We start from the raw sequence: 12060 nt of genomic DNA on the forward strand, positions 1-12060 counted from the left end.
ACAACAAACCTGGTCCATCAGAAAGGTTTCTGAGTTCTCAGAACACTTCTGCGTCACTATGGCCTTGAGTGTAACAGTTCCCAAGAAGCCAGTCTGTTGCAGTAAAATTGGTATAGTTGTGAGCTATGGTAAAGGTGATGTAACTCACTGCAATCAATTGGACTTTTCGGTACTTATGTAGTATCTGGGCGTCCGATTTAGAAATCGGGTCGGATCGGGCACATCGCATCGCATGCGACCATCGGATGCGATGCGATGACCCGATTTTTCCATAGGAATCAATGTTAAAATGGACTGAGTCCATTTTAACATGGAATTCAATGGGAAAAGGGGGTCCTTTTCATACCCCTACTATCCAAGTGGGCATGGAGTTGGATATAAACCTGTGGCGAGTGTAGCGAGCCACCGAGCCCGAAGCGTGGCGAGCAGACACAGAATACCGTCCGCTCGCCACGCTTCGGGCTCGGTGGCTCGCTACGCTCGCCACAGGTTTATATCCAACTCCATGCCCACTTGGATAGTAGGGGTATGAAAAGGACCCCTTTTTCCCATTGAATTCCATGTTAAAATGGACTCAGTCCATTTTAACATTGATTCCTATGGAAAAATCGGGTCATCGCATCGCATCTGATTGTATGCCTTAACTTAAGGCATACAATCAAAAAACCGGATGCCCAGATACTACATAAGTACCTTCTTTTCCTTTAATTTAAGTATGTGGGTCGTATTTGGGTGACATATAGTTTTCCACCCACCCCCAGGACGTATTATTTCCAGAAGGATTAAAGTCTAATAGTGCAGTTTGAATATGTCTAGTGCAGTGATGGAGAACCTTGGCACTCTAGTTGTTGTGAACTACACATTCCAGCATGCCCTGCAACAGTGTTGATATTTGGCAATGCTAAAACTGTTGAAGGGCATGCTGGGATGTGTAGTTCAACAACAGTTGAATTGCAAATGTTTTCCATCACTGGTCTAGTGGAATCATAGTGGAAAGACCACTAGTCCCAGCTGTTCAAGCCTAGTGTTGGTAAAATAAACCAGGGGCAGATTGCTAATAAAAACCAAAGGGAAGTTTCCTGGTGGGCAGGAGGGAGGGTGCCGGATGACATCTGGACAGTCAAGATTCTGACTGTCAGTACACCAAAATCGGAATCCCAACTGTAAAAAGCTTGACATTTCAGATCCCGACTAACAGGGGCTTTTCTCCCTCATGGGGGTCTATGACCCCATAGAGGGAGAATAGAACCTGTCGTGAGTGCAATGAGCCACTGAGCTCGCAAGGGTCTTCTCTGCGTTCGCCCCCCCTGTTGGAGTACCGGGGGTCGGGATTCTGATGTCGGTACAATGACTGTCAGAATCCCAACTGTCGGGCCAGAATACCACACCCAGGAGGAGAGCTTGCTGTGGGGATGACTGTGGCTGGGAGAGGGTAACAGAGTAGTGGTGTGGGCAGTGCTGTCTAGAGGGAGGGAGCAGGTACTTTTTACCTGGGCCCAAATCTGCTGGAGGGGCCTGGGTCCCACTCCTTACCCCATTGCAAGGAGCCAGGCAGTGTGGAGTACAGAAGACAGGCTTCTGCTGCAGCACAGCCTCTCTCCTCAGCTCAGCACCTGCTGCTCAGTGCCGTGTGCTGAGCGGGGGAGAGAGACAGCAGCAGCCTGTCCTCTCTCAGCCTGTCTGCTCTCTCCCTGGTCAGCCACTCATACACAACCTGCACCCCCTGCTCAAAAATGTTTTTTTGACTTGGTTGTTGAAACGCCCCCTCCCACTGGGCATGCCCTTTCGGCGGCTTTGTGTGTGGGTGTGTTAGGGGGTAGAAGGTGTGAGGCTGGCAATGTAGGGTGTAAAAAATACACTTTTTGCTAATTTTTCCAGGGCCACTTTAAATTCCTAATCCGCCCTTGACACCACGGAAGGACATTATAGTGAAATTACCATAATGTCACAGACACAACTGCATACCTCCCAACTGTCCCGCTAAACGCGGGAACATCCCGATATTTGGGGACGTTCCCACGTCCCTCCCGCAGCCGGCAGTGTCCCGCTGCGGGGGGGGGGGGGGCAGTTGGGAGTCCCCCCCGATATCACAGAATAGACGCTGTCCGCATGAGCACAGTGTCTATTCGTGGCCGAAAACGAGGGTGTCGTTTAATTTGCATAAGCCACACCCTCATTTGCATACACCACACCCCCTTTTCGGACGCTGCGCGAGTGTCCCTATTCTGGGGCGGGATGTATTAAAATACATCGCCGCCCTTCGCGGGCCCCCCGCCGCGATGCCGCCGCATATGTGCTAACATATGCGGCTGGCATCGCGATGCGGTGACGGAGGCCCCCCGCGATACCTGGAATGTGGTGTGCGGAGGGTCTCTGTCACCTCTCTGCCCCCTCCTGCATCCCTCACGCCGGGGACAGCTAAGCAAGCTGTCCCCGGCGCCTCCTCCTCCCCCCTGCAGCCGGAAGGACGTCCGGCTGCGTCACTAGGGGGAGGAAGGTGGTACCTTCCGGGTCCAGGAGGACCTGGACCAGGTAAGAGAGGGAGGGGGAGAGGGGGGTCGGCGGGTTTTTCGGTGGAGGCGTCGGGCGGCGAAAAGAAGCCAATAGGCTGCTATAGGGTATTGCCACCCAAAGGTGGCGATACCCTACACTGCGGTGACGTGGCGGCCGGGTAATAGTACATAGGAAAATGCGGTAAAACGGGTGTTTTACCACATTTTCTCTTTAGTACATCTCGCCCCTAGTCTTCAAAAAGTTGGGAGGTATGCAACTGCAGGAAAAGACACAAAGACTGCAGCAACTGTATCCAACTCAGAATCAGACCCAATGAGGAGGGAATCTGTCCCTCCAACACCCCCCCACAGAACCCGCCTACATGAAGGCTGCTTCCAGAAATTTCTTCATTCCAATACACTCCTGATCTGGAAGACCACACACACTTTTTCCTCATGATTTTGTCTATAAGAGCCTGGGCACAAACGCTAGTTCTGCTTTATCGCAGCAGGTGGACCAAACACGCTGGCGAATGTGGATTTTTAAATTTGCCACACACAATGGAACAGTGCAGATTAATCGGCCATACACACGGGCGATTACAGCCCCATATGTAAGCGATCTGCCTAGATTGCTTTCAAATGAAGGACGCCAGGCACGTCTCCATTGTCCTGTGCTCCTACAAAATTCGGTGTCACAACCTCCGCAACAGCCAATCGCCGCCCTCAGCGCTGCTTAAACTGCGGTCCCAGCGAAACTCGAAAATCGAGTAGCAATTTTGGGAGATCTATGCAGATCTCTGAATCAGGCCCTAAGTGTGGATCCCGCTGTATATGTGTACAGTATGTTTGAATTTTGTGTTATATACTGTATATAAGACACCAGTTTAAGCTGAAATACATCTTACAGGCCTGTAAACTATCCAATCTGTTTCTGAGTCACCATGTTGCTGTTCTTTCCGTTCTGCATCTGTATAGTGTAAGTGTACAGACTAGTAGGTTGGATTTTGTAAAAGAATGAGGCTGCATATATGAGGGGGAGGGGGACGGAGGCTTAGGCTTCTCCTCCTTGTCTCCTTCCCTGCCCCCTCTCCCACACTAGTCTCCCCTCCGTCTCTCTCAGCCACCACAGGCCTTAAAGTAAACCAGAGAGAAGCAGCGAGGAGGGGCAGCAGCAGCAGCACTATAGAATTATAGCAGCATTATTATAGCAGCAGCAATAGTGTTGTACGGCGCGCAAGCAGAAGCAGTGTCATACAGGATGGTTGGGATACCGGGATCCTTTCATTGTAAGTCATTTATTTTATTCTCTATTTCGTTTGCCTTGTGTGGGGCAGTTGGTGGCCAGACCGTCATTGCTGCTCATGTCTAATTCCTCAGTGTTACCGGATGGGCCTTCACAGCAGTGAGCTTAGATGTGTTGTGTTTTTGGTGGTGAATGGGTTAAGGCATTGGTCCTCCGCCCGCACAACATTAGTACCTGTTGGAAAAGTTTCCTCTAGCTGTTGTTAATTGCTACCAGCCCGTCTGCCGGGTGGTTTTCGCCTTGTGCGCCCGTATACATGCATCGTACATGGGCTGTGTGTGCTGCTGTCAGGCACTGCCCGGGCTGGGAATGTCATTATGCAGGGTCCTATATGTCCTCTGATAGCTGCGGCTTGGAGCCTTGGCATGGGCAATGTGGTGGCATTTAAAGGCTGATCACGCGTTACTGGGTGACTGGCACCGTGCTGGCAGTGAGGGTGGTGTAAAAGATGGCTGTACAGAAGTGTAGACTGTGGCAGAAGTTCTGTTATTAACAATGTGCACATATGGGGTGTGCAGAATTGCTAATCTGGCCCTACACCCTCTGCTCTGTAAATATTATGTCTCCAGATGGTGGTCTGTTTATTCCCATATATTCTGTATGCTGCTTAGTGTATACAGCCCAGCACAAACTATCCTTTTTAGGTTGTCCAGTGTGTCAGATCATGGCTTCCAAGCTGCGCTGCATAAACTTTTCAGCAGAAACTGAGAAGTAAACACTGGCACAGCTCATTGCTGCACAACCATTATTCTCACACTTTAGGCTTTAGGGCATATGTATTAGGCATGTCTTGCATGAAATACTCAGAACTAGCCATTTTCTGACTTCTGTGTTTAAGTATCCCTTTGATATATGAAGATGGAACCACCGCAGATATCTGTGGAGGGCCCTATTTTTAGTAGCAAAAATAATACTCACAGGTTTCATTGGGGACATCGAAAAGGTAATATACACCAATTTCTGAATTGTATAGATGGATAGCCCTCACAATGTTGAGGATGCCTTGGATCCATTTCCTATGGTAACTAGCAATTGCATGCTCCAGTGACCACACATGCGAAAAAGTTAGGGCACCGTCTGAGGAAGAAGTAAAATTATTAGATTCTTAATGGAGCCTTTGTCCTTTAAAAGAGATTATTAATATATGCATTCAAGTGATTTCATATTACCGTAATCTGCAGGCTTCTATAATTTCCGATCCTTATGCTTATTTCATTAAATGTAGCATATAAATTGACTTATGTGGTTTTCTTTCTAAAGGCACTGTTCACAACTGCAAAAGGTACTGTAATACCCCTTTCACATTGCATCTAATTACCAGGTACATGCTGGTTTCTTGCCGGTTCGACCCGGTCATTGGTGCGATGTGAACAAGGTTATCGGGTCCCGCAAACCGGTAGCAATACAAACCGGTAAAAAAGAAGGGTTCTTACCAGTTTGTTGCCATGTTGCTTTGTGGTGTGAACGGGTTAATCGGGTCAAGCGAGGAGGCAGTGCTTGAAGCAGTGCCAGCTCTAAAGGTCCATACACACTGGGCGACTATGCCCAGCGTGTATGGACAGCGATGATGACAATCACCGCTGCGGGGAAAGCCGCTCAGTGCATACACACTGAGCGCCTTTCCCCCTGCCCGGCGCCGATGGAGGTGGGAGGACGGCTTTGCATAGCGCAGAGCTATGCAAAGCCGTCCTCAAAGCCGCTCATCTGCTTGTATTACCAGCAGATGAGCGGCTTTCCTGGCGATGTTGTGGGAACGCGCAGCAGCGCTCATCACTGGGGCATACACACTGGGCGGCTTTGAGCTGAAAGCCGCTCAAACAGGCTGTTTTGAGCGGCTTTCAGCTCAAAGTCGCCCAGTGTGTATGGTACTTAAGTTCTGCCTCCTCCCCTGCCCCCGATGATGCCCACCGCATCCCTGGATGACGTCAGCGACCCGGCAATATTGCCGGTTCACTCAAGTAATTTGAACAGACCAAAATGAAGTGTCGCACAGAGACATCGTTTCAAAGTCCCGGTGCGAACCTGCATTTTGCGATCTGAAAGGGGTATAACTTATCGCATATTTCTTATTGCATCCTCCTAGGTAGCTATTTATACTTCCTGCAGGTTTATTTATCCAAATAACACTTGGGTCAAGTAAAGAAAAAAAGAAACTGTGTTGCTGAATTTAGGAAGTTTTACAAAACTTACATTCTCCAACATTAATTCTTTCCAGCTCAGACTGATAGTTAAAGGGTTAATAAAATTCACCTATGAGTGCTTAAGGGTTTACTTTTACAGTAGTCGAGTAAACAAAAAAAATCTTATTGATTACATAACGGTGTCTCTAGATATGGATTTGTGTCTCCAAATAATCTGGGCGATTCTGAATGACTTGCTGCTTAGTGAGCCATCTAACGCAGCTTGCACAAATATACCCCCCCCCCCCCCCCCTTCGCGCATCCCTGCTGCTTTGTGAATGAATCGTGTTCATTCTAGCACCCGCTATCTTTGAAAACACATGCAGTTCCTCTTCCCTGCCTGGGGTATCGCTGTCTACTGTAGTGCTTCTAGCACAGTGTGGTCTGTATATCAGCACTGATATGCAAACCAAACCTGTGCTAGAAACAGCACAGCAGACAGCAACACCCCAAGCAGGGAAGAGGAACTGCATGGGTTTTTAAAGATGGCGGGTGCTAGGATGAACACTACTGAATGTTTTACATATACATTCATTCGCGGGGTAGCGTATGGGTCTGAAATCAATCATTCGATAGTCGCAAATGATCTTTTCCCTGCTTGCAAATCTAAGTCAGTCTTGACTGACTTATATTTGCGCTTTCCAGGGGTGAGAATGGGGCATACGTTATTATATGCATTCGCAGTATTTAAACATCGGTTCCCGTTTCGAATACGCCAGGGGCCAAATGATTTAGAATCACCCCCTATGTGAGCGCTGTCAGTTAGTAATGTGTCTGTTTTCTAACAAAGGGGTTGATGTACTGGTTCCCAAGCATGAACCCCAAGGCACACAATAGCTTGGTACACATTTACAGTATGATATACTTGCAGATATATCTATGGACAGATTGAGAATTTACATGAGCCCACCCAGTTGAGCTATCAATGGCCTGCCGGTGCGTGTGCAAGCATCTGTCAGATTGCCTGTACACACAGCAGGATGCGCTGATGGATTGGCCATTGGCTGTATTGCACACTGTGAATGATGCTGTTCATGGACGTATTGCTGGTACACACTGGCCGATCACTAAACATCATATAGATATATCTGCCAGACTCAGTGTGTACTCAGATTAAAGGTCCAGGTTTTATGTATAGTATATCCACAGGTGGCCTAATTGGTACCTCAATAGGTTTAATTTACCCATGTCTGCTGGGCCAAGGATTTACTTTCAACTTGAACCGTTGAGGTGCCCTGAGGTCTGTATTTGGTTTCAACAATGAAAAGTCGAGAGGTAGACCATAGCAACAAATCCGCTTTTACCTTTTCATTTTAGAGTATCGTAGAGTAAATACGTTTAGAAGCGTAAAGTAGCTAAACTGGGTGAAATGGACTGGATTTGCTGCATTTGGGCACACAGAACCCTATGGTTTTTACTGATTTCTGCTTGCCTCCTCAGGAGAGGGCAAGTAGAAATAGTAGGCTCCAGTTGGCAGAAACAATTGATTGCGCCCAACACTTTCAAAAGCATTAAACTCAACAGAATCGAGAAACGTGAATTTATACACGACGTGAAGTGCATTTTCTAAATGCCTCTGTCTCTCCGTCGCTCCCCATGCATCAGCAAGTGTGTATTCAGGGCCCCATTGCCTGGGAGGGGTTTGATACGAAATCCCGGCGGTCGGAATCTGAAATCCCGACAAGGGGGGGACGCGACATGGATTGCACCGCCCCCCCCCCCCCCCCCCTTTGCGGGCCCGATGCCTTGCCACGCTCGCCACAATTTATTCTCCCTCTATGGGTGTTGTGGACAATCATAGAGGGAGAAAGTGTCTGAATTTCGGCGGTCGGGATTTTGAGTGCCGGTATTCCGACCGCCGGGATTGTAACTGCATCCCCCTGCGAGGTGCACATCGCTCCAGTGTATACCTGGCATCAGTGTATCTTGAGGACTGAGAATGGTAACACAGAGCTAGCAGATTAGGGCATCTTTTGGGCATGCTGAAAGATTTGTCATACCCAACAGAGCGATAATGACTGCGCAGTTGCGACCATACAATGTACAATATCAGGAGCCAATCAGCCAATATTGGCTAAATGCATTGATAATTGCATCGTGTGTGACTGCCTTTAGTTGTGCTCTGATACCACTGCCTTTGCGGCCAGTATTTACTTGGCGTCTATAAGCTACACCTGTTTCCAATATGTCTGCTTGCATCAGAACACATCTGTATTCAATTAGAGATCTGCTTTTTATACAGAACAGCACTGGGCAGAGTAGGGTTGTCTTCGGCAGTTCTCTGTCTCTGGCTTCAGGATGTATGTACATTTCTTAACTTTTGATCAAATAGTTTAGTAGTAGTCATGTAAATTGTGAAATAGAATAATTATAATTTTAAAATAATGCTCCTAATCATCCATCTATAGCTTCAGCCATATTATTATCATGATGACACTTATGAATTCTAGTGTTCCAAAATTGATGAAATAAGCCATAGCCAATCAGGTGGTTGCCTTTAATAAATGTTGCTGTTTTAAACCCTTGGTTTATACATAAAAACCTTGTGACTTGTTTACTCCTACTAAAAAAAATAGTTGTTTACCTTTTTATGTAGGTGACTACTAAACTTTATTAAAGTAGTTCATCAACACAAATCTTATGTATGCTAATATAGAAGCCAGTCTGACTTTTGCTTTTATCGCAGGAGCATTTTAAATCTGTGTACACACGGCTGTGATAGGGGCTGATATCGCCTGGAATATGGTTGCAGGCGACCATATTCCCAGTGATGGGAGTGTGCCCCGGCGATAAATCACAGTCACAGGAGCTTGCAACGGCACCGCCGGCAGAGGTTCCCTTTCATCGGCGACCATCTCTGGTCGCTGATGAAAAGGAGACACTGAGCAATATATCTCCCCCGTGTGTACGCACCTTTAGCCAATTATCGGCTATGCTCCTGCATATACGATTATCAGGCAATCAGCCGATATTGGTTGAGAGGCCCAATAATTGTACAGGTGTGTCCTTAGCTTAAGCTCTTAAGGTTTCTGTAACACCCACAGTTAAATAAATATTATACTTTGCCCAGAAAATTTAACATTGTGTGAAAGCAAATTCCGATCCCTCTGCGGACGTTAACATGGTTAAGGCCTGCCTTGCAGGAAAAATCTAAGTTATGGTGTGTGAGGTTTCACAGAGCCAGCCAGTCTCCGAGTGCAGCTGCTATAGATTAAAGTCTGAGACTCCATTGATTAGATGCTGCTTTTAAAACAGACAAAACGGGTATGCGTATAAATAGCTTTTTCTTGAAGCAGCATTTCTTTTTATTTTACAGGCAAATGAAACTGTATAGTGTTTGAGAGCATCTGCACATATGGTTCTAGTTAATGCTCTACACATGTGTACTGCATGTGTGCAGGTACGAAGGAGCGGATTCATATTAGCACAGCATCTAAGGAGCCAGATAGTCTAGCTTCCAAGTAACTCTGGCACCAAAGCTTCAAGAGTCTTATTAATTCAGAAATATCTACACTCATCAGATCTTTTTACTTATTTGTAGACCTGTGTTCATTTATATATTATCATAAATACTGTATATGTAGACCCACTTCCTAATTATACCGCACACCTATATTATTTTTATACATAAATACACTATGGTGCACTTCAATCTTTTTTTGCACGCTGGTAAAAAAAATAAAATAAATGGGAGCCCAACGTGCCCAAATGCACCGTGTTTAGCCACGTACAGTGGCAAGGAAAATGCCATTTGGGCTGCCAAAAGCCAGCCATTTCGCTCATTGCTGCTCATCACCTCAGGTGGGTCCCATACTGATCCGTTCAACAAGTTAATATTCTAGAAGCACCAATTATCAGTCTGTCAGGCATGCACAATTCTCCAGCATGATTTGGTTATTTGTGCAGTCCTTTTGTTACCGCCTATTAAATAAAGCATATATAATGTGTTATTTATTTAACATGCAAGCAAGCTGTCATCCCATGAAGCAGTGGTTTCAGAATGCAGAGCCCGTGGGTATGTGAGCTGCCAGGTGTTTGTAGTGTGACCTAGCAGGTGTTTACTAGTTGTATTGCACCTGGGAATCCCTGCACCCCTTCCCACCAGGTGCACTGGTTTCAGTGTCACTGCAGGCTGGGGGATGTGTGGCTGGCTGTTAACCACTTTCTATCTCCAGCGTCATACAGTGTAATCTACCTGTAAATTACATCCGTTTTGAATCCTTGTATCCTATAAGAATTGTAGTTATTTACATAGGCACATAAACCTAATACTGCTTTCACATTGCAGAAATGGGTAATGACACGGTATTCTCAAATGGGACTTTAAAACGGGTCTGAGCCTTGAGACCTTTCACATTGCAGGTGAAAACCGTTTTAAAAATCATTTAATACCATTCAAACATTCAACCCGTTTAACCCTCAAGGGACACGTTTCAAGCCATTGAAATAGAGCTGTTCAAACTGCCAAAAACCGTCTTTGAACCGTGTAAGACTCTGCTTTTTAACCGTGTTGAAATACCAGTTAACTTTAACCGGTAAATCAACTCTGGCACTTTCACATTGCAGCCTTAAACGATTTAAAATGGAAAAAAAACGGCAATATACCGTTTTAAAAGTGCGATGTGAAAGGGGTATAAGAAATATATTGGTACTTATGTATTATCTGGGCTCCCATGTTAAATGCACCCCTTTTTTCATACCCCTACTATCCAACTACGCATGAAGTTGATTTTATATAGTGTGGCGAGCGCAGCGAGCCACCGTGCCCGAAGCGTGGCGAGCGCAGCGAGCCCCGCGAGGGGACGCGGTCTTATAAGAAAAACGGGAGCCCAGATAATACATAAGTACCAATATATTTACTATAAACTATTACTTTTTAATATTCTGTTTAATACATTATTATATTATGTCTAAATTCAGATAACATGTGGGTGGATCATTGCGTTACCTCCAAGGAATGTTTTGAGAAACTTTGATCTGATCATCTTGTTTCTACTGATAGTAGATCCTCCTTATTTATATAAATATATCCTTTTCTATTCTTATCTCCAAGACGGTTTCCTTGTGCCTCCTTGTTTTCATTGTCATTGAACTTATAGGGGTATAGTTATAGAAAATCTTAAAATAATGCACTTGGCAGCTTCGAAGAATGACAAGAATTAATTTGTTTGGTACCTCCTCATCTATGCGGCCTCTGCTAAGCCAGTTACGTTAGCCGCTACTTAACCGCTGTGTAAGGATTTTCGGTGAGGGGACCTGTGTCCACGCCACCGTCCTGTGTTCACGCCACCGTGTATTACCTTCAGTAAAGTTGTGGCAAGCAGAGCGAGCCACCCAGCCTAAAGCGTGCAGAGCGAAGCGAGAGGACAATGATGCTCACATAAGTTCCTTAGTGTAAGTGGTGGTCGCAAAGATGAGGAAGTACCCTTTTTTTTTTTTTTTTTTTTAATAGAATGCTGGGTCAGATGAACAGGTGAAGCAACTACTGTAGGGGTATTCAATTAAGCCTGTTTTTTTTTTTCGTAATCAGTTGCGGTTGTTTTTGGAAGGTGTTTAGTCATGTTTCGCTGATGGTTTTTCACTTTTTTTTTAAGTCAATAATGCATCGGTGAAGCATGACTAAAAAAACGGCTGGAGTTTCGACAAAGACATAGATTGGCGAGTAATTCACAGATCCATGTGTTTTTTTTGACTGTGCCACATTTTTTGACAGTCGAAAAATCAGCACTTTAATCGAATAGGTCAAATGTAAACTCAACCTGAAAACGTATGAAAGGTGCTTTTTTTTTTTTTTTTTTTTTGTGTGTGTTTAAACCCGCCAGGGAATTCAATACACCCCCCTCCCCCCCTTTTGTATATCACCTACTATGTATAATTTTAAACATTTGCCTTGATGATAAGTAAAAACTCAAAGCTCATTGTTTACCATGGGTTCACTTCTCCATTGGCTCTACTGATCTGCAAATGCAAAAAGCATAAGTAGCATTACTGCGCAATACAGAGATGAAATGAAAGTTGTTGAAGTGCCCAGACTTTTTAATCACACTTGTTCTAATCTGTGAAATTATGTTTTCACTGCTGC

At 45.5% G+C, this 12060-nt stretch overlaps 1 protein-coding gene across 3 annotated transcripts in view; it reads left to right on the plus strand.

The window, feature by feature from the left end:
* Positions 1-3568: 3568 nt before the first annotated feature.
* CBFA2T2 (CBFA2/RUNX1 partner transcriptional co-repressor 2) overlaps positions 3569-12060 on the plus strand; it is a 43226-nt gene continuing 34734 nt past the window's right edge. Inside the window, exon 1 of one of the 3 annotated variants that reach the window (XM_083147668.1) lies at positions 3569-3781. In XM_083147668.1, the coding sequence (XP_083003794.1) occupies positions 3754-3781 (28 nt within the window). In that variant the 5' untranslated portion in view covers positions 3569-3753. The remainder of the gene's footprint in view (positions 3782-12060) is intronic. The other 2 variants (XM_083147673.1, XM_083147670.1) reach the window with 2 other exon arrangements.

This window comes from Crinia signifera, chromosome 6 (genome assembly GCF_055691185.1).
Source record: "Crinia signifera chromosome 6, ASM5569118v1, whole genome shotgun sequence".
NCBI lineage: Eukaryota > Metazoa > Chordata > Amphibia > Anura > Myobatrachidae > Crinia > Crinia signifera.